Genomic DNA, 21,993 nt, shown 5'->3' on the forward strand with positions numbered 1-21,993 from the left:
GGGGTTTGATTTGTGAAGGAAGGATCACAAACTCCATCCAGGCCTTTTAGCCACCCAGGCTGTTAGGGTGGACCCCAAACAGACCAAAAATGCTATACAATATTCTTAACTGTTACTTCTAATTTTTCCTTTCATTGGATCCCATGTTGGTTTCAGGAGTTATATATGTCTGGGAAACTGACACTGCAAAGTTCTGGCTTGTTCCCTGCCCTGATGCTAAGGGATAAATATAGATCTCAACCACTACAGAAATTTGGCCAGGATTTGGAGGGGTGTGTGTATGAGGGGCAGTGACTGATGCGGCCACTCTGACATGTGGGCTAGAAAAAGGCTTCCTTATGTCCAAGACCCTCTTTGGGGCAGGGAGGAATGAAGTAGGAGCCTGGCTTCTAAAATCAGAAAGAATAATCCACATTTTAAGAAGCTCATGGATTGACACAAATAAGAAATATTGTAGGTGGCTTAGTGTGTGTGGGGGGGTGGGGGGAGAGAGCAAAGGGAATCTTTCCTGACATCCTAGATCCTTTTGCATGAGATCAGCCTTATGAAAAAAGCAAGTTATTCTTGGCCATCTCCCCTCACCCCCAACTCCCACCCACACCCACCCCCTGCATGCACTGATATCCAACTCTCAATTGAGAAGAACATGACTTAAGATTTCCATTGGGCCCATCATATCTCAAGCGCTGGAGAAAGACAAGGGGTGGAAAGACATATAAAGTGGGAGGGGTGAGTTGCTCATCCTCGTGACCCAGAATATCTCCCCCTCCTTGTAATGATGAGCTTGCTTTTCCATAAGGGCTTTCCCTTGATTCAGGGAAGGGGCCAACCAATGAGAGAGGGACATGTTAGATTATTCTGGGGAAGGGCTCATGCCAGGAGGGTTCACTTTTACCAGGCGCCAAGTGTCCCCAGCAACCAGTGTCTCCTGTACCAGCAGAAGCTCCAGAACTCTCACCCGATTGCCTGCCTCTGCTGCGTCTTTGCCCACTGAACAGCCATGAGAAGGCAACTCCGGTCCAGAAGGGCTCCATCCTTTCCTTACAGTTATCGCTACAGACTCGTGAGTGTCAGAGAGCAGAACGTTTTGCTGCCAGCTCCCCCTTTTTTTTTAATGGGGTGGGTTGGGGGCTGTGTAGACCTTGGTTTACGGCTGCCTCTCTCTGAGATGGGCAGAAACAGCGAAGTTTAGGGGAGCCCAGGGTTTCAAAAAGGAGCAGTGACTCCCAGCACCCCCGGGCACCCTAAATTGCTGGATAAAAGGAGGAAGCCCCTCTTCCTGTGAAACAAAGATAAGGGAAGGAGAAGATAACAGAGAATAAGGGGCTTCTAAAATCTTTTCCTGGGAGTATAGAATTTTCACAGACCTTTTGGAGTATAGAAGTTTAATTCCAATAGCAAGAAATTTAGCCAAGAGGGAAGGAAGGAGGAAGAGGAAATGAAAGGCACTGCCTACCCAGCTGTCTCTTGGGTGGTAGCTTCTTAGAGTCCAGCTGCTGTCTTTCTAAAGTAGAAATTCCAAACTATAGCTAAAATCATAGAATCCCCAATAGGAGCAGGGAGGAATCCTAGACATTCTCTCTCCAGAACCCCTCATTACGTAAAGGAGGCTGCTGTGGCTCAGAGCACAGGAGTCACTTGCAAGTTAGTGGAGGAGCCAAAGTGAAAATGCAATATCCTCACTTCTAATCTTGTGCTCTTGCCATTATATTTGCAGAATGCATCTTCCAAACCCCCGATCTGCCACTATCCATTGCCGTCCTGACTGCCACCCCACGCTGCCCAACATATAGACATACATACATTCTTTTGGTCTCATCATTTATCTCCAGGGTGTATTACAAATTATTTGATCCAAAAGTTTATTTGCATTTATTTTGCTATGAGTCATTAATGTATGCCACACGCAGTACTTTTTGGGGAGAGGATTTTGAAATGTTCCCCAGAGAGGATTGTGATCTGAGCCCCAGGAGGAAACAAAGCCTAAGCCATTTTTCTTTGGGTATGGCCACTTATGTAACCAGGGAGTTAAGTGAAGACTGTCAACAGCCCGCAGAAGAAAACACACATTATTCTAACCTCCTATCAATCTACAGAGGGCTTCTCTTAGCTTTTTAGCCACAATTTGAAGAATCGTTTAACTTCCCCCAAAGTTTCTTCCAGCTCTCAGAACAGTTACAATCTGCAGGGGTATAAAACTATTCCTTACTTGCCTTCTTTTCTATGTAATCTTGTTATAATGTTGTGTATAATTTCAGTTATTTGTTAAGTGGCTTGGATTTTAAATGCATCAGGGGATCTTGCTCTTTATAATACTTGATCAAATTTAAAAATAAATTAATGCAATCCTGTGCTAATTTCTCTTTTAAAATTAACCAGCCATTCAAATGTTTAAGGTGTATAAAGCACATGCCTTGCTGTCTTCCTTGCAGGGCACAAATTTAAAATTTATCCTTTGGGTCATACTGTTTGTTTATATATTTGTTTATATGTTTATATATTTAGATTACTCAAAATGGAGCTACCCTCTGTTCTTCAGACTCTTCCCTTTTAGGGAAACCTGATGACTCCATCAAACACCCACTACCATATCCCAGCACACACTCACATACACTATCACATGAGGGTAGTGCCACTTTAGGAAAGTGACAAAACAGAATCTTAGGGATAAGCATTCTCATTACCAAAGGATTTTCTATTGGATTTTGTTAAATAGTTTCACAAAGATACATTTTACACAGGATTTAATTAATGAGGATCTTTTGGGGAAGGCCTCTCTTGCACAGTGTGACCATTTCCTTTACCTGGAAGCAGAGGAGAGGAGAAAAGATTCGAGGTTCCTTAAGTAAAGCTCAGGAACCTCTCACAGCCTCTCGGGTGTGAGAGCTGTAGGGGCAAATTAGCCGTGAGAAGATTAATTCTTCTCAGGAGGGTAAAGCTTTAATGACAAGCCATCTGTAATGGGATTATCATGAGAGCCAATATCTACAAATAAGATCAGTCTGAGGCTTTGGCCAGCTGCCTCCTCTGTGGAAGGTTAAAGGCAGGCATAGGTAACATGGAGAGAAAAGAAAATTATTCAGGAAATATAAAGGAATATATATTTCTCCTCAATGAAATGTTACACTTCAAATTCACTGAGATTCTCAGGTGTAGTAGATTCTCTGGGGGCCATGATTGCTACCCACTGTGATATACATGACAGCTCAGTTAGGGTGACAAGCTCTGTGAGAGCATTCCCGCAGAGTCCTGCATCAGGAATTTTAAGTCAGGCAGGTATCACTGATATTTGGTTAGGACCTACTGGGTACTTAACTGTCAGCTTTACACTGCAGAGGGCCATCGAGAGGCTAGAAAATATGGAATCTCCCTCTGGGTGCTCAAAATGTAGTTTGGGAGTTTAAATGTGTGCATGGGTTCACACACAAGTGAAAGATATTTAAGAACATGTATTAATCCATTCAACATTGAGTGATGGATGAAGTTTATTTTCCTAAGCCTTACACTGTGAGCCTATGTCAGTCAGCCATCCTTGATTATAATAAGCACCTAAAATCTTTTTTTGTGCTTTTTTGAGACAGTGTCTCACTCTGTCACCCAGGCTGGAGTACAGTGGCATGATCACAGCTCACTGCAGCCTTGACCTCCCAGGCTCAAGTGACCCTCCTGCCTCAGCCTCCTGAGTAGCTAGGACTACAGGTGCATGCCTCCATGCCTGGTTAATTTTTTTTAATTTTGTAGAGACAAGGTCTCGCTATGTTGCCCAGGCTGTCATCAAACTCCTGGGTTCAAGTGATCCTCCTTTCTTGGCCTCCCAAAGTGTTGGGATTACAGGCGTGAGCCCTAAAATCGTTTAGGAACACAGAACCTAAGGCATTGTGCTTCATTAATCTGCTAAGCTACCTCTAGGCACTTGTGCTCAATGTGATAGAGGAGAAACATCATTGTCTGGGGTATCAAGAGACACAGGTTCCGAGACCGTCAACTCTATCATGAATTTACTGCATGGTTTTGGCTAGGTCCTGTCCCATCTCTGGGCCACAGATGGATAAGTAAATCTTGAAGGTCCCTGTCGGTTCTGATGTGATAATTTATATAGAGCTGTACATTGGAACAAATTAGAGAGCAATTCAAGAGGGCTTATAATCAAGAGCTAGATAGTGCTGTGCGGACTGAATGCTGAGAGCTGAGGCTTGTCATTCTGTATCACTTGTACTGATTCTGAACAATCCAATTTGCTGAGCCCTCCTTCCCCCAACAAAGGCAGCATTTTTAGCAGGGTGCCCTCTAAATGGCCTTTGAGGAATCAGGCAGGGAGGGGGCAGCACAGAGTCCCTGGTCTCTAGTGTTTGACACATCCAACCCAACAGGTGCACAGCCCCGCAACTCTTCAGACTTGGACAGCAGAGAAGGGAAGGCAGCCTCATTTTCTGCTGCTGCAATAAGCCTTGGCAAACCCCCAAAGAGCAAAGATACAACTCTCCGGCCTGTGGCTGGGAGGTATTTGAAACACCACTTGGTGAAGTCTAGGTTTCTCTCTCCCTCTCTCTTTTTCAGTTTAATTTTCTTAGAACCACTCAGAGAAGATTACAGTTTCAAATCTCAAGTAATGGCTGCAATCAGTCAATCAACAAATATGTGCTGAGTATGTATTACGTGCCCAGCTTTTTGCCTAAGCATAGGGGGAGACTAAGGAAGCCCGGGGTTCCAGCTCTCAGATGGTCTTTCCAACCAATTTAAGGTAGGAAGAGATTCAAACTAGGGCAATAATCAGAGAAGCAGCTAATAACTGCCCATCTATTGTTTCTGTTGGGAAGGAAGGCTAAGTTGTGAGGAGGGGTACAGCAGTTGGCCTCTCCACCTGATGTCCGTCCCAGGCTATTTTTAGACACAACTTGAAATGGTGAAGTTGAGCAGCTGAATGTGTACAGGGTGTTAGGATAAAGCTGGCTTGGACTGAAAGTTTGCTATCACAGACACAATGTCTAAGACTATTCCATCCTCTTCCTGTGTGAGCTCACCTTTACTCTGATAGGACAAGGTTAAGTGGGAGGTCAAGGCCCCAGAACAGAGTAGTGATATGAGCAGTCCTTGGAGAAGATCCCAAATGCCTGAAGCTGAGAATAAAACATGCACCTCTATGGAAAGAATACTGAGTCAAAATGGGTCATAGAAAGGATATTTCCTCCAAAAGAACTAGAGAGAAAGAAAATCCACCTCTTGTAACAACATATATGTTTATGGGAAAGTGGAAATTTGAAGCATCTCCAAATATTGAGTCATTTCAATTTATTTTTGGCTGGTGGGATGTACCATTGTACATTTTTTTAAAAAAGGGTATTGTGTTTTGTCACTGTTCCAGGATGATCCGGATGAAGTGAACCAGAACTACTTAGCAGATGAAGAGGAGGAAGCAGAAGAAGAGGCTCGGGTGATGGTGGTGCCCAAATCGGAGGAGGAGGAAGAGGAGGAGAAAGAAGAGGAGGAAGAGGAGGAAAAGGAGGAGGAAGAGGGTCAGGGTCAGCCAACAGGCAATGCCTGGTGGCAGAAATTGCAGATCATGAGTGAATACCTGTGGGATCCAGAGAGAAGGATGTTTCTGGCCCGAACAGGTCAGAGTTGGAGTAAGTCCCAATAGTCCCAATGCCAAAGTCTGGTGTCCTTTGCTTTTGGTGTGGTGTCCAGGGCTCCTTTACCATACGCTGGATGGGCTTGTCTGCAAACTTCTCTTTGCACTTCATGTAAAGGCACCAATGCCTAGGGAAATGCCTAGACTTTGTACAGATTCCATCAGAACAAACTCCAAATGGATGAACAAACTTGATTGTGTAACTGAAACCCACTGGGCTCAACATCAGTTGCAATGCAGAGAGACAGTGAGAATGAGTTGAAAAAGCACATGATTTTTTTAAGTCCCAGTCCTGTCACTTTCTATCCACGTGACCTTGGACTCATCATTTCCTCTCTCTGAGCCTCAGTTTCCTCACCTGCCAAATGAGGAAAACAATCCCTGACTTGCTTCTCTCACAGGATCAGAGTGAGGCCCCAATTAGATGTTAAAACTGTAAAGTTTAAAGAACTATGCAGAAGACTTCTTGTAAGATACGAGACTCAAATCCTGCTAACCTGACCAAGTGTTTTTATGAGGCCCCATCACCTGGTAATGTCAGAGAAGGAGAGCCAGGAGGCATGTCCCTGGCCCCAGCTTGTGGGTGTCTTCCTCTGCTATGGTAGAGATGTTTGATCAGTGGCAGAATTATATTCCTTAACATTTCCTCTTTGCATCACATGCTGCCATTATTTTTACTCCACAACTTCCCCAGCACTCCCCTCCTACAGTCTTACCCACCTCTTAAACTATTAATGCTGAGCCTTCTCCTCAGGAGATTTAGCCAGTGCCACAGTCTCTGCACAGCCCAGAAAAAGAGCAGCTGCTGGTTTGGAAATCAGTCAATCCACAGAAGAAAAAAAATAGAGGATGCCAAGGATGAAATAACAGTCCCCTAGTGCCAAGGGTCTAGGTTGCTGAAGTTGATGGCTATGTCTTCTAAAGGCCCCATTGGCTAAGAATTCTCTCCCTCAAAGTTAATGTTGCTAATTCAGCTCAGTCAAGGTGAAACACTCAGCTCTGTTTCCTGGAATTAGGAATAGCACGTGGGATCTCCTTTCACCCCTCCCCAATTCCCAGCCCCACCCCTGACCATCCCACAAACTCTCAACTGGAACAAATGTACCATTTAAGGAACATTCCAACATTCTGGAAGCTGCAGACAAATACTGGACACTCACTGGGGCTCCAAGGGTGCACAGCTGTTTCTCCCTTGCCTAAAGAGGACTGGAAAAACAAGCCTTGTGAAATGCAAGTGTGATTCTGGGAGGGGGAGCCTAAACAGCCAGCCATTAGAACTTCACTAGATGAGCTGATCCAAATTGCTTCTGTGGAAGACAATCCATAGGCCAATAAGTGGGGATGAGGGAAGAAGGTTCAAGTGCCCAGAGAAGATATGGCAATAGGGACGCTGCATGATAGGCCGTAGCTAGACCTCTGAGTAGCAGGTCTAAGTAGAGCCCAGGAATTCTTCCGTTGGGCTACCCTGGGCAAAGGGTGAATGGTAATGTTAATGCTTCAGCCATAAAGCACATGCCTTGCTGTCTTCTTTCCTGAGAACAAGGTGCCCGCTTGTGCACTTACTAATGCTGTCCCAACTTGGACATCAACCTGCCCAATATATTTACCAGGCCTATGAATATAATCTGGGCCTTTCCTTTGGTACCTACGCAACCCCTATTCTTGGAAACTCTATGTTATTTTATTGGATACCAACAAGAATCATATGAGGTAGTAATATTATTATCCCCATTTTACAGATGCAGAAACTGAGGCTTAGAGAGGGTAAGTAACTTGCCTATAGTCACATAGTTACTAAGTGGCAGTGCTGGGATTTCAAACCCTGGTTGGATGAACACCAGAGTTCATTCTTTTGCCAGAACACTGCCCCATTTCATGAACTCTAACAATGAGCAAGGCCCTGATGTGTAGGGCCTCAGGACCTGATACGGTGTTTTAGTGGGAGAAATGAAGAGTTGGGAGCACGGTTACTTAGTGGTCTATTCAAGCCTGGATGGGGCATTGAGGAAAGAACTCTAGAGTACCTAGAGGAAAGACCCAAGTAATACTTGGACATCCAGGGCAGAAAGTGTCAGAGGGATCAATGGGTTCAGATGGGGACTGTGCTTGGTTTTACCTGGGGAAGGCTGAACTAGCTATCTCAGTCTGTGATCACCTATCATAAACTCTAGGGCACCCACTCCTGGGTGAGGCTAAGGGGACTTATTGCTAGTGTCATTCTCCCATCTACAGCTTCCTGGTCATACATCCTGGGAAAAAAGGAAGATATCTCCAAAGGAATGTACCTATGTTCCATTGCTTTCCCTTCATCCATGAAACTGAGTCTTTTGATCTCCATGGATGGCTCTAGCTGTTGATCCATTCCCAGGATGGGGATGGGGTAAAGGAATGGAGGCAGAAACACAGGGCAAATGCCATTAGATAGTCAGTGGGCAACAGCCAAGTGTCACAGGCACACAGGTGCTGTCGTTTATTCTCCAGAGACTCCAACTGAATCAATGTGTTCATGTTCCAGTTCTGCTTTAGTTCATCTAACAAAATAAAAAGGGTCAGTTCCATTTCCAGTCGGATTACTATGGGTTTTTTTCTCCCTTCCACAACACCTTTTTTGGTTAATTTTATTTGGTTCATGGTTCAATTTAAAAATTAATATTTGGATTCAGTTTGGGGTACAGCAAAGTTAAGTGGTTTGTTCCAGTTTCTGGTTCATAATTCAGTTCAAATCTGTAGGTCCAACATCATGTCATTGCTGTGAGCAGAGCCAAACATTGTTGCCTGAGAGAGCCCCAAGGAGGGCTTGAAAAGAGTTTCTCATCAGCAATCTCATGCTCATTCACCTCACTCAGTGTTGCCTAATCCTGGGACAAACCTAGTCCTAATACAGCCCACAGAGGGAAAATTCACACAACTGTCCTACAGCACTAATAATAATGTTAATAATAACTGATGATGACTGCCACTTATGGTGCAATTAGTATTCGCCAGGCTCTGTGCTATACTGTTTATATGCATTATTCAATGCTAAGAAGCAAGTACCATTATTGTACAGACGAGGAAATTGAGGCCCAGAGAGGTGAATAGCATGTCTGAGATTAATCAGCTTGGAAGTGGTGTAGTCAGGATAGGATGTTAAGGAAAGACTGAATTTCAGATATTGTTAGGGATATAGATAAGAATCCGAGGTAAGTGCTATTTTTATCCCCATCTTACCTGTGAGGAATTGGAGGTGCAAGGAAGTTCTGTAATTTGCCAAAGTTCACAGGCAAGTGTCAATGATTAAGTACTGTTTCCTCCTTTTCCCTTCCCCACCCTGTGTTAGTGTTCTTTTTGAAAAGCAGAGCCATTTTATTCAACTTTGCTAAAGATGAATAAAATTTGAAATAAGCAGGCCAAAACCTCACTTTGCCTTGATTGGAGGCAAGTCCAGTGGAAATTCATCAAAAGTTTGAATTATAGACTATGTGGAAAGAAATGCTGTTTTCATCACTTGCAAATACCTATAATTATTGGAACCAAGCTGCTAGGACTCTTCAGGGCACCCACTTTAATGAATAGCAAAGAATGATTTGCACTTAGGACATCAACTGTTGCCCAGAGGACTCTCAAGCAATTTTCCCTCTGCAATACTTTTAACTCCACTCCACTCCACTGTATTCTTGTTCATGGCCATCATTTGCTCAGCAAGCCCTTCCATCGGAGATGCTGTAAAGGTAAACTGCAATTAGACCCCTGACACAATCCTCACTGACTCCAAATTGGTGAAATCTGAATAAGCAAGGACATACTGAATCTGAGGAATTTTTAAAGAGCTATTTCGTGGTTGGGTTGGTTCTGGCTCATGAGTCCAAGCAGGGAGGAAAGGCTTGTCGGAAAGCACTGACCACTCTCATCTATGATTGCTCTGCAGGCCTGATCTTACTCATTTACTTCTTCTTCTATGCCTCCTTGGCTGCTGTGATCACCCTCTGCATGTACACACTATTTCTGACCATCAGTCCCTATATACCGACCTTCACGGAGCGGGTAAAGCCTCCTGGTGAGTGTGCTCAGATGCCCTGTGTTGTCAGAACTTGCTGGACAGAAATATGCTTGCACAGTATGTTCAGCCTCAATTAACTTTGGCTCTTCCTGGTAATGACTTAGAGATTCAATTATTAGGAGGAAAAGTAAAATGGTACTTGGCAAATTATGGTTCTTTTCATTTTGATTGCCTGGGGGGAAATGGTTTCATGGGAATCAATACATAAAAATTATCCCAAGAATGGGTTAATATATCCAAGACCTGTTTTCATTGCCAGGAGTTATGATCAGACCCTTCGCCCATAGCCTTAACTTCAACTTCAACGTTTCTGAACCCGACACTTGGCAGCATTATGTGATTAGCCTAAATGGCTTTCTCCAGGGTAAGTAAGTTCGTCTGAATAGTGGAAAGCTCTTTTGAAAGGTGATGGGTGGGAATCCAAAACTCAAAATTCACCTGGCCCAGGAATCCCAGTCTTACTAACGCCAACTCATCATAGTCTGTCCTTACTTTGCATCCCCCTTAGCACCTGTAGCTACAATCAGAATTGCTCTAGTGTGTGATTGTATGTTGCCTTGAAAGCATACAAGCCAATTTTCCAGCAAGATAAGCTCTTTGAGGCAGCGAACTTTTTTCTTTTCTTGAACACGTTACAGCACCCATTTAAGTCCTGAACATATCCAGATGGCTCAATAATGATCATTTATAGAAGATAATTCTGGGGGGAGATAGTGGTGGGAAAAGAAGAATGTTGTCCAGAGCTGGAAGATTCCTATCTTCTAAACTTTCTTAAGGTAAAAGAAGCCATTTCTTGGAGATGGGCTAACTTGAAGGGAGAGGGCAAGCGTCTTTATTTTATTTTATTTGAGACGGAGTCTCACTCTGTCGCCCAGGCTGGAGTGCAGTGGTGCGATCTCTGCTCACTGCAACCTCTGCCTCCCAGGTTCAAGCGATTATCCTGCCTCAGCCTCCTGAGTAGCTGGGACTACATGTGCTTGCCACCACGCCCTGCTAATTTTTTGTATTCTTAGTAAAGACGGGGTTTCACGGTGTTAGCCAGGATGGTCTCGATCTCCTGACTTTGTGATCTGCCTGCCTTGGCCTCCCAAAGTGCTGGAATTACAGGCATGAGCCACCGCGCCCAGCCAAGTGTCGTTATTTAACAGCATTCCAGAAAGGAGTTAGAGGAAGAATCTCTGGGTGGCAGTCGCTCCAACATTCTGATCCCAAGTATTTTCGAGGTACCTATCTCTATAGTGTCATCAGATAAATTTTCAGGGGCAAATGAATGGCTTTGTGGGAGACGGTTCCACAAGGTAAAATCTGAGGTAGCAGCTTGGTTAAGGTTAACAGAGCACACAGGTTCTTTATGCAGCTATCAAAGAGAGCTCCAGTGGGGTTTGCATTTCTGCACCTAATCTTTGTGGGGGAAAAAATGCCAGTCATTCTGGCTTGGTTGTCCTGGCCTGGTTGAAGTGGGGTTGATCCATTCTAGAGGCAGCTACTATTATAACATGTGCACGGAATTAGGAGGAGAACAATCTCTTATCATGTGCTAGGAGGTGTTATTTAAATACATAAATTTGGTCATTTAACTTTAACTCTGCATAATAAAGTTGATCACCCTCATTTTATAAATGAGAAAACTGAGACTCAGAAAGGGGGAGTAGCTTGATCAAAGACTCTGGCAGCAGAACCAGTGTTTGAATCCACATTTCATGTTCTTTACACTCTTGCTGCTATAAGTGTTATAAAGGGGCCAACAACATGGGCATCTCCTGGGAGTTTGTTAGAAAGGCAAAATCTCAGACCACATTCTAGACCTGCTGAATCAAAATCTGCATTTTTAAAAAATCCACAGATGATTTGTAGGAAATTTAAAGTTTGAGACATGTTGCTTTTCATAATTCTACGCTGCTGTCACATGACCAAGAGTTAGAAACTCAGCTTTATATCAGTAAGGCTCAGTGTTATTTTGGGTAAATCTGAGCTTCAGATTCCTTACCAGTGAAACGAGGGGAGACGGGACTGGGTTCTTTCTGAGTCCATGTAGTTCTATTTTTAGCTACAGAAATGTTTTGGGCATCATGGTCAGCACAGTATCTTCTTTTGTTTCAGAATGCTTGCAAGCGACTGCAAATATATTGCCAGATTCCCTGCTAAGAAAATCCCTCCAAGAAGCTAGTAGACAGAGAAATACCAATTCTGACCTCATGATGATGGAAGCAGGAAATGTTAGGAAAAGCACTAGTTTTTTAGTTCCTAAGAGTAGATAATGTGTCCTGCTAAAAAGAAGCACATCTCTGAAATAGACATCACAGAGTATCACTTTCACTCCCATGAGGACTGGGATTTTGCAATAAGGGTCATGTCCATGTCACATTATTTTTAATGGAACTACCTCAAGAGAAACAATGAGCACATGATTGCAGCCTCTATTTAGAAAGTTATTTGAGCATAGTTCTTGTTCTAAAAAAATTAAAACAAAGCCTTGAATTAAATGTAGCTTTGTCAAAGAAAAAATAAAGGCATAGCCATAATTGGAATAGATTTAAAATTCCCAGTTGCCAATTAATAATATCAAACCCAAGTCACAACCTGTGGGTTTGGTATTATTAGATGAGGATTCAGCAGCATATTTTGAGTTTTACCTCTGGTAGATCATAGGTGCAAAATCTCCTCTGAAATACTGAGCTACTTTGAACATTAATACATAGGGACTGAGTCTAACAGGACTAACTGGGCTCCATCATTTAGAATCAAATTGGAAATAATGCAGTAATTTCTAAAGCCCAGTTTTCTGTATGAAATTTGGTAGCCCAAAGAGTTAGCTCACGAATAGCCCCTTTAAGCTTTCTCCCTGATATATGTATCCTTGGACACATGTTACATTCCATCCAATGTAAAGTGACATTTACCCTGAATGTCTCAGGCCTCAGTAGACAAGATCTCATGCCCTCACCATCCCCGTAGAGACCCTGTGGTTGTCATTGGTTTCTATCTTTTAACTTATGCTTCTATTTTGCAGTGCTAACTTCCCTCTGTAAAGGATGAAGAGCTGGCTTATTCCGTCCCCCGCCTCCTCCTCCACCTCCTTCTCCTGCTCCACCTCCTCCTCCTCTTCTTCCTCTTCTTCCACTTTCCTTCTGTCTCACAACTCATACTTCTCACTCTTACAATCAGGTGCCTCTCACTGACTTCAAAGGGAGACATTGTAACTGCCCAGCGGGTTCACCTTGCCCACCGCCTAGACAGAGCTGATTTATCAAGACAGGGGTATTGCAATCGAGAAAGAGTAATCCATGCCCAGCCGGCTGTGTGGGAGACTGGAGTTTTATTATTACTCAAATCAATCTCCCCAGGACTATTTCTCTATTGCAATCAAATCCATGTACATTGGGTCGGCAGTGCCCCGCCAATAGAGACAATACCAGAGTCGGCCCCCAGCCCAAGAGAACTAGGTGGCTGCTTGGGCTAGCCTCTGGATCCATTGCCAGGTCGGGAGGTGGGGTGCTACTGAACCACGAGCAGATAGCCATAAGGGCAATCCCAAAAGGGCCCCCAAATTTGTAACCGCCCAATGGGTTCACCTTGTTTCCTAAGTGAAGTTAAGGAGATTTAACCCAGGAACTTAGTCTCCTTATATATACCATAGCTTGAATGTTTCAGTCCCTCTTCCAAAATCTACCAACTATGTGCCTATTTCTCTCTCAGAAGTAGAAGGGACAGCCTTCCAAGTTTACAGTTTATCATGTCCGAAAAGAAATGGTGGAAAATAGAGAAAATTTATAAAGTGACTGACATAGGACCCAGAGATGGATATCCAGAAGTTCCATGGGAATGAAAAGCAAGGGAACAGGCAATCAAACTGGGCTGAAGTGACTAGTCAGGAAGACTTCCTAGAGGGATGGCTGCCGATGAAGGCTGTTGGGCACCTGATGCCAGGTCACAGGTAGACTGAGTGGGCTTTCAGAGGAGTACAAAGAAGCTGGAGAAAGGAAACTTGGGAGGGAGGACTACTGAACGCATGGCCTTCCCCTGTAGCACCTGTCTAACATAACCCCTTGCCACTCACACATGCTTTAGGTTATAATGACAGTCTTCAAGAGGAAATGAATGTAGATTGTCCCCCGGGGCAGTACTTCATCCAAGATGGCGATGAGGATGAGGACAAGAAGGCCTGCCAATTTAAGCGCTCCTTCCTAAAGAACTGCTCTGGTCTGGAGGACCCAACTTTTGGATACTCTACTGGACAGCCCTGCATCCTTCTAAAGATGAACCGGGTATATTGGCTTTTCATATCTGGTGGTGATAAGTGAATGAACTAGATAGGAGGGCTCTGGCCACTCCATTTGTCTTGGTCTCTGTCTTCACACACCACAGGTTTGGCCATTTTTCTGACAGCATCAGAAATACAAATAACCAGACAAACCTATGAATTTCTTTCCCCCACCGAGCACTTCCTATGGCCATTCTTCTCCCTCACCCCCAAACCTGTCGCTTGATGGCCTTTGTCAAGAATGGGGTCCTAGTCAAGTGCAGTGGCTCGAGCTTATAATCCAAGCTACTCGGGAGGCTGAGGAAGGAGGGTTGCTTGAGCTTAGGAGTTCAAGTTTAACTTGGGCAACATAGTGAGACTTCATCTTTAATTTTTTAAAAAGTATTTTAAATAAAGAATGGAATACTGAGCTGTTTGGAACAGGGGATTGAAATGAGGGTGGCATGGGGGATAGTTCTTATATCATAAAAATGCATTTTTCTTCCATCCTGTCATGACTTAGGTGTGGCAGAGCCTTATCAGTCACACCTCTCTTGAAATTAGAAAGTTCTTTACATCTTTAGCATTGACTTGCTGATGTTTCCCCTTATGTGTAAATATCAGGCATAAATACAACACGGAGTAAGCTGAGCTGCTTAGCTCTGAAGATGTTTTTCATTTTTTGCTTTTTGTAACATTTCTGAGAAGGCGAAATAGATGAAGCATATGCCTGAGGAAGGATGATTGGGAGGAGGGTTAGAAAAGCCCCAATTTTTACTGTCAAATATGTTTTGTTAAAAAAAAAATAAAACACTGGTTTTCTTTTGATAGATTGTAGGCTTTCGTCCTGAGCTTGGAGATCCTGTGAAGGTTTCCTGCAAAGTTCAGGTAAAGAGCCCTTTTGAGTAAGCATTGTTAGCACATCTGTTTCATGCAAAAAGGTAGTCCATCCCTTTCAAGGACTTAAACATGGATGGTAGGCTAAGGAAAAGGTTAATCTTTTCATAACTACACCTCTCTTTAGTTCCTTCAGGTTTTCCTCTTTCCAGAAAGCATTCAATTCATGTGTGTTTGTGTGTATAGTGTATGTGTGTGTATGTGTGTGTGTCAGTCAGTCTGTCATGATTAATACTTGTGAAAACCAAAGACTGAACTTCAGCTAAGGGCCACAGCAGGGAACAACAATGTGCCAAGTCATTAACTGAGATTCTGTTTACACTTTTGCTTTTAGCTCTAATTACTTGTTTCTTTGAACTAAACAAACAGCTTTCATTAGAGTCATTAGTTCCCAGACTTTAAAACTGAATTTCACATCTTGCAGCAGTGACCAGTGGTACTGGGTGTTGCAATAACAAATGACTACATGGGAAGTATAAACAGAACTCGATTAATATGCTAATTAACTGTCCTTCGAGGGACCATTAACTTCTATCTCATCTGCACCAATTAGCTCCCTTGTAGGAAAAAGCCCTTAGATCTTGGGTTTGCTTCTCAAACAGGCAGTAGCTTTCTCCTGTTCTATGACATCAACTGCACCCCCAGACCTGGATAGTTGTCTTGCAAATGGGTGAGGCCTGGTAATCCCATTCTCAGTAGGAGAAATACAGTTGAAAACTTCAGTCTTCATGGTGGCAGATCAGAAAACAGCAAAAGGCAGCATTTATTCAGCCAATATCCCATATTTAGCAAGCATTTATTGATCACTTATTATATATCAGATGCTCTGCTAGGTGTTAGAAGTGTCGAGGTAAGAGTATGACTCCGTCTCTGAAATCAAGACAATCAAGTATTACATGTGCTATGAAAAGTGAAGATGAGCTCTGAAAGGTCAGGCAGTACTTGCCAAATGAACAAGGTAGGAAGCACATTCTGTTCTCATGTATATGTGTAAATATTCACAATGTGAGGTGAGACTACAAACTATCCGAACTGATTCCTCAGGCCTTTATAAAAAATAAATTTCATTGCTTTTTAGAAGAATGTATTAAAAGTAAATCATAAAGACCAACTTAGTCTTAAGCTAGCATATTAACTGGACAGAGTTCTACTTATTGTTCCCTAATGGAAGCTGTTTGTTTTTCAGCTTACATCAAACCTTGCTGAGAAATGTCCTTTCTAAAATTGTTTTAATGTTTTAATTATTATTTTTAGCTACCTCCTTACATATTTTATGTCCTTTTTAAAAAATATATTAAGAATCTCTATACATTCTATAATAAACAATACTGGTCAAATCCACACCCATTTGTGGAAATCAAGTAGGATGAGGTAATGACTAGAATAAATTAAGGAGAGCTTAGTTTGTACCAGGAACAATTATAGTATATTGACAGAAGTAATCACATGACCTTAGTGAGTAATTTGCTAGTAGTGATGCACTATTTGTCCTTACTAGCCCCCAGACCTCTTCTGTTTAGGGCAAGCCGAATGTATTGCAGAATGGGCAGCTCCCCCTACCTGACATAATGTGATGAGGGTAGACCTGTTTACTTTAATCATTTCCATACCCAGGCTCTTGTTGCTTACCCCTCTGACCCCACCTACTGTAATTAAGCACTACAGAGAATATGGTCAGAGACATGAGTCTAGGTGAGCCAACTGTAGGCTGTGTGCCTGTGTTTCTGGTACCTATGCACTTGATCTGACTTCCAATAGCACCGAGCCTGCAGTATGCAAATCGTGGAGTGGGATTTACTAAATATGTTCTAATGTATATCTCCCTCAGCTCCAAAGTCCAAGACTGGGTGCCAGGCCCAGTGTGATTCTTTGGAGAAAGGCTGGAGTTGTAGGGCCTCTTTCCAGAGCAGCATCAGGTACTGCAAGCCCTTTGGATTGCTTCTGTCTGGGTATCCCAGAAGCCAACAGAGAGCCATACTGAGCACCTTTGGCCTCCTCAGTTCAGGCCTTCTATTCAATATTCTTTGAACTGAAAAGACAAGGCACAGTCACTCCCTAAAAATGCTCATCTAGGGACAGGTCACGGCTGAGATTTGCTCCATTCTGCTTTCATGGTCTTCCTGGAACAGTTGGTTATAGGTCACACAGTGATTTCACCTGAGGTACAACTCCTTCTAGCTCAGACTCTAGCCCACTCTGTGACCCAGCACCCCACATATACCTGCTTTTGCTTACAGAGAGGTGATGAAAATGACATCCGATCCATCAGTTACTACCCAGAGTCGGCTTCTTTTGACCTCCGCTACTACCCTTACTACGGCAAACTGACTCACGTAAGCTGTATCCCCTTTAGTCATTGCTGTCAGAAAGGGCTCAGCGACAAAGGAAGAGCTGGCTGGGATCTATGAGAATTAGGGAGCAGGAGATAGTAGAGGGGTAAATAGCTGCTGGCCATAACCAGGAGCTCCCTTTACCAATTCTTATCACAACCACACTCTTTTCCATATCTGAAAGAATCTCATATATGGCCTAGTTTAACCTTTTAAGTTTACAAATGGGAAAATTGGGGTTCAGAGACAGAAAGCGACTTGCCCAAGATCATACAGCTAGTTAGTGGCAGGGTCAGGAGCAGATAAATTACTACCAATGTGCTTAAACATGCCCTAATAATCACGCTTCTGTTTCTCCCATTTGAAGCGCTGGGGTGAGTCCCCAACATAGGGACTCGATAGACACTAGTTTTGGTTTAATTCATGGTCTGATTTCCAGAAAAATCATATCATGCTGAATCAGAATTGGTTTTTCCCAGGGGACAATCAGATATCTGACAGTGACTTATTAGAGAAATGTATGATTTTCCCACACTTTCCCAGCGCAAGGACAGTATGTCTGTTGCTTTGGCCATTTGCAAATTGGCCTCATGGGATTTACTCAGTTCTCTTTGTGAGGGTTATCATCCTGCAGTGATTATCTGATCACTTCCCTCCTACCACCTCCTCACACTTAGAACTCATTTTTCTTCTGCCTACAGGTTAACTACACATCCCCCTTGGTGGCAATGCACTTTACAGACGTGGTGAAGAACCAAGCAGTGCCTGTGCAGTGCCAACTGAAGGGCAAAGGCATCATAAATGATGTCATCAATGATCGTTTTGTGGGCAGGGTAATCTTTACCCTGAACATAGAAACCTAAGAACTTCAGGGGGCCATTCTTACCAGTTCTGTTTCTGTTTTATCTCATGGTATCTCTGGTAGCACCTGAATTCTTTTCTTCAATTAGGACACAGCCAGATGGACATCTAAGACAGCAGATCATCTTTCCTTGCCTATGACATGTGTATAAAATGACATTGTGGGAGCTGTTCGATTTTTTTAAAGGTAGTCTCTCCTGATGACAAACAGAGTATATTAATTTCCTTTCCCTCCACTTAAAACTAAAACCTGTTCTTGCTGCTGGTAGTCTCCCTGTAGCGTAAACATAGTATCTGATAAAATTTACAATAGCCATGCAATAGCCATCAAGGAGAATTTCTATTATGATTATAAATTCATCATGTTTTCTAAAATTCTGTTGGTTTTAGAGGTCAGATTCCTCCCAACCAAGCTAATAACCTAACATATGTTTTAAAAAAAATCTGCCTAAGCCGGGTGTGGTGGCATGCATCTGTAGTCCCACCTATTCGGGAGATTAAGGCAGGAGGATCACTTGAGCCCAGGAGGTCAAGGCTGCAGTGAGCTGCACTGCACTTCAGCCTGGGTGACAGAGTGAGATCCTGTCTCTGAAGAAAAAAAAACCTGCCTGGCAAGGTCCTTCCCTGGGAATCACCACTCGGACCAACCTAGACAACCAAGACCACTATACCTAAAGACCTCTATATCCAGAGGTGCCTAGAAACTTCTGCCTCCCACAGAAAACTAAATGCTTATTCAAAGACTAGGTTATTTTCAACTGGGAAAAAAGCAGTGCTAACAGGATATTGTTCTGGGATAGAGATGAAGACCGTCCTTGTGACTTTTTAAAGAGGTGGGGCTCACTGCAACTGGGGAGAACACTTAGCATATGGATATGATTGGTGTTTGATTCCTTGTGCTCTGGTGTAATCGTCTAAAGGCAAACATTCCTGCAAACAGTTTTTTCTCAGCTTCAGGCAGAGGAGAGAACATGGAAGAAGATTCCCACCAGCTAATTCTTCTTGGGCTATTTGTTTGACAGTAGCATGATGTTTTTTGAGACCATCGGGGTGGTTACATTAACCAGCAACTACAGCTCTGGAAATTGAAATCAGAATCTGTCAATGAATACATGACAGGACAGAAAGTTCCTGCCAGGCCAGGCAAAAGCCAAGGCCCATTAGCCAGTTTAGCATTTACTTTAAAAATGACATGAGGCAGATGCTTATCCAGGATGTGGATCAGCCAGGTCACTTTTTCTTATCTTTGGTCACCTGATCACTCCACTGCTTCTTAACACCTCCACCAGGGGGAGGGCTGGCACAAGGAGAAAAAAAAAAGCAAGCATCAGCAAATAGTATAGTGTCTCAGGGTCCGAAGCAAGTTTAAATGCCACCTAGGAGCATCCAAAGTCTGAATCTCCTCTACAATGTTTCCTTTCTCCCAAAACAGGGAACTGACTGTCTGGTAGTGAAGACAAGCAAGTGGAGAAGTTCTACGATATAGTTTAATGAGAGTTAAAAAACTAGTATGTGGAAAGCTATGGGAACATGAGGAAAAATATCTTGAGCTGAGAAAGTAGCAGAGGAAATTTCACATGTGAAGCCAGAGTCATGAAGAGACCATTGTGTGTCTGGGTAACTGTGAGCAGTTTATGTAACTGGAATGAAAAGGGCTCAGAGGAATGGCAGGGACTGGCAAGAGATCGAGCTAGAGAGGTATTCAGGGACGGAAAGAGGACTTTGAGTTTTATCCAATCGGTGAAAATGAGTAATTAAAGCATTTTAATCAGGGAGGCTCTGTGATCACGTTTGTGTTTTATTTTATTTTACTTTATTATTTATTTGTTTATTTTTGAGATGGAGTTTCACTGTTGTCGCCCAGGCTGGAGTGCAGTGGTGTGATCTTGACTCACTGCAACCTCCACCTCCCGGGTTCAAGTGATTCTCTAGCCTCAGCCTCCTGAGTAGCTGGGATTACAAGCACACACCACCATGCCCAGCTAACTATTGTATTTTTGGTGGAGACAAGGTTTCACCATGTTGGCCAGGCTGGTCTCGAACTCCTGACCTCAAGTGATCCGCCTGCCTCAGCCTCCCAAAGTGCTGGGATTACAGGCGTGAGCCACCGCACCCGGCTTGCATTTTAGAAAGAGCACTTGGCAACCACTATGTGAAGGGTGATTGGAGAAGGACAAGACTGTGGAATGGGGAATAAGGAAGGAGGAGTTTGGAGAATGACTCCAAAGGTTTGAGCTTGGCTAGAACAGGCGAGATGGTGACATTGTTGATCAAGACTGGGAATACAAGAGAGAAGCAGGTTTGGAGAGATCAATTTTGAACATTTTAGACATAATTTTCTATTGGTCAGACATTGATGTGGAGATGTAAACACATGTAGAGTTGGGAAGAAGGAAAGATGAGAACAAAAGCAACATTGGGTTAAGGGAACTCGCTTAAGAAATTTTAAGCTATTTAATCTTGGGAACTGAAGCCAGTCATGTAAACATACTACACCAGTCTAGTCCCTAACAGTGTTTTTTCTCTTGTGGCAGAAAGAATCTCCATCCCAGACACCTTCAAATCTTATTGACACAGTAAAGGGAGGCCAACCACCACTAACAAGTTCTAGAAGATATAGGATCTTCTATAGTAGGTTAATGGAAAATACAAAAACAAACAAACATACAATGAAACTGCCTCCTCTCAACCCATTTTCTTAACAAATTCAATTTTCAAAACTAACTTTTAGAAAGAAAAGGAACAAAAAGAAAAAGACAATAACTTTTAAACCACTTGAAAATTACCTCAAACAATCAAACTCTCAAGATTCAGTAGTAAAAGATAATAGAATGTTAGATCTGGAAAGGATATTAGAGAGTGTTTAGAAAAAACAACTTGCATTGCATCTGACTCCAGGTCCAGTGCTCTTTCTACTCTGAGCTGCTGCTTACCAGAAAGTACCATCTTCTTAAAAATCAATGAATGATATCCCAAACATTTTGAAACGTATGTAAATTTTGAGTTAAAATAGTTAACATTTCACAGGAAATCAACTACTGGTGCTATATTTTATACATAATACATTATCCTGTTAAATGCATTGACTATTAGACAAGGAATTATGAGTCATTTGTCAAACAATATTTATCTTTCAATGGAATCCATTGTGTCCACAATTGCAAAGCAATATTGAAGGGTACTAAGATAGTTTGGGTTGTCAGCTAGGACATGAAAAATATAGCTTTACTATACAGAACTGGATATGATAATATATTCATTAAAGTTATGTTCTAACTGTTCAATAAGCTTCTAGTAGTTTAATTTAAATAGTTTCCCATACTGTGCTGCATCAGGATTTGATTTGTATGCCATCTGTTGCAATGCACTTGGTTTTACTTGCCTGTCAATGAGAAATACTACTTCCAAATGTCTTCATGGTTTTGTCCATACTGGACTTTGGTTATGATTTTTCACCTTCTACTCCCCTGAAATCATTATCCTAAAGTAACTTTTTTTAAGCACCTATTTTCTGGGGATCAACATGTAAAAAAAAACATTTATATTGTCTTGAGGAGTTGTCAACAACAATAAATTGAAATAAAAAAGAAATGTATGATTTTCTCTTTCTAGACCATATCACTGATTTCCCCACAGGAATATTGGGCAGCCATGTGAGTGGAAAACTTGACAATTGACAACCTGTTAGTTAAATATTGTTTTTCTTCTCTCTCCCCTCTTTTTGACTCTTAGGGTTTAGTCACAGGAGGATAAAACTAAAAGTTGTTTCATTTCTGGGCATTTTTTCCTTTGTAGTCTCTGTGCTCTGGCTTCTCATTAGACTGCTTTGTGAGAGCAGCCTTTCTTTATCAAGGTTGAGTCCTGGTATAAACTGTTATGTTTGTTTGTGTAGGAGAGGAACACTAAGAGAAACTTTCAGGCAGAGGGACAGAACCAAAATTAGAAGAGAAACTTTGAAAATGTTTGATGAAAGTCTGGCTAAATGGCTTTAAGGACA

General features: G+C 42.6%; 1 protein-coding gene across 2 annotated transcripts; it reads left to right on the forward strand.

Moving 5' to 3' along the window:
- The first annotated feature begins 920 nt into the window (after nt 1-920).
- ATP1B4 (ATPase Na+/K+ transporting family member beta 4) lies at nt 921-21,587 on the forward strand. 2 transcript variants are annotated; one of them, XM_054472507.1, is made up of 8 exons: nt 921-1,063; nt 5,363-5,624; nt 9,537-9,665; nt 9,928-10,032; nt 13,737-13,933; nt 14,740-14,796; nt 17,043-17,138; nt 17,837-21,587. In XM_054472507.1, exons 1-8 carry the CDS (start codon nt 1,001-1,003, stop codon nt 17,996-17,998), a joined length of 1,071 nt encoding a protein of 356 aa, XP_054328482.1. In that variant the 5' UTR covers nt 921-1,000; the 3' UTR covers nt 17,999-21,587. The 2 variants fall into 2 exon arrangements, with proteins under 2 accessions (XP_054328482.1, XP_054328483.1); XM_054472508.1 differs by having other exon boundaries at nt 5,363-5,612.
- The last annotated feature ends 406 nt before the right edge of the window (nt 21,588-21,993 follow it).

This window comes from Pongo pygmaeus, chromosome X (assembly GCF_028885625.2).
Source record: "Pongo pygmaeus isolate AG05252 chromosome X, NHGRI_mPonPyg2-v2.0_pri, whole genome shotgun sequence".
Taxonomy (NCBI): domain Eukaryota; kingdom Metazoa; phylum Chordata; class Mammalia; order Primates; family Hominidae; genus Pongo; species Pongo pygmaeus.

Coding starts and splice junctions, on each gene's coding strand:
- ATP1B4 (XM_054472507.1), top strand. CDS start 1,001: ATGAGAAGGCAACTCCGGTCCAGAAGGGCTCCATCCTTTCCTTACAGT. Junction 9,666..9,927: donor GGAGCGGGTAAAGCCTCCTG/GTGAGTGTGCTC, acceptor TTTCATTGCCAG/GAGTTATGATCAGACCCTTC. Junction 17,139..17,836: donor ACTACGGCAAACTGACTCAC/GTAAGCTGTATC, acceptor TTCTGCCTACAG/GTTAACTACACATCCCCCTT.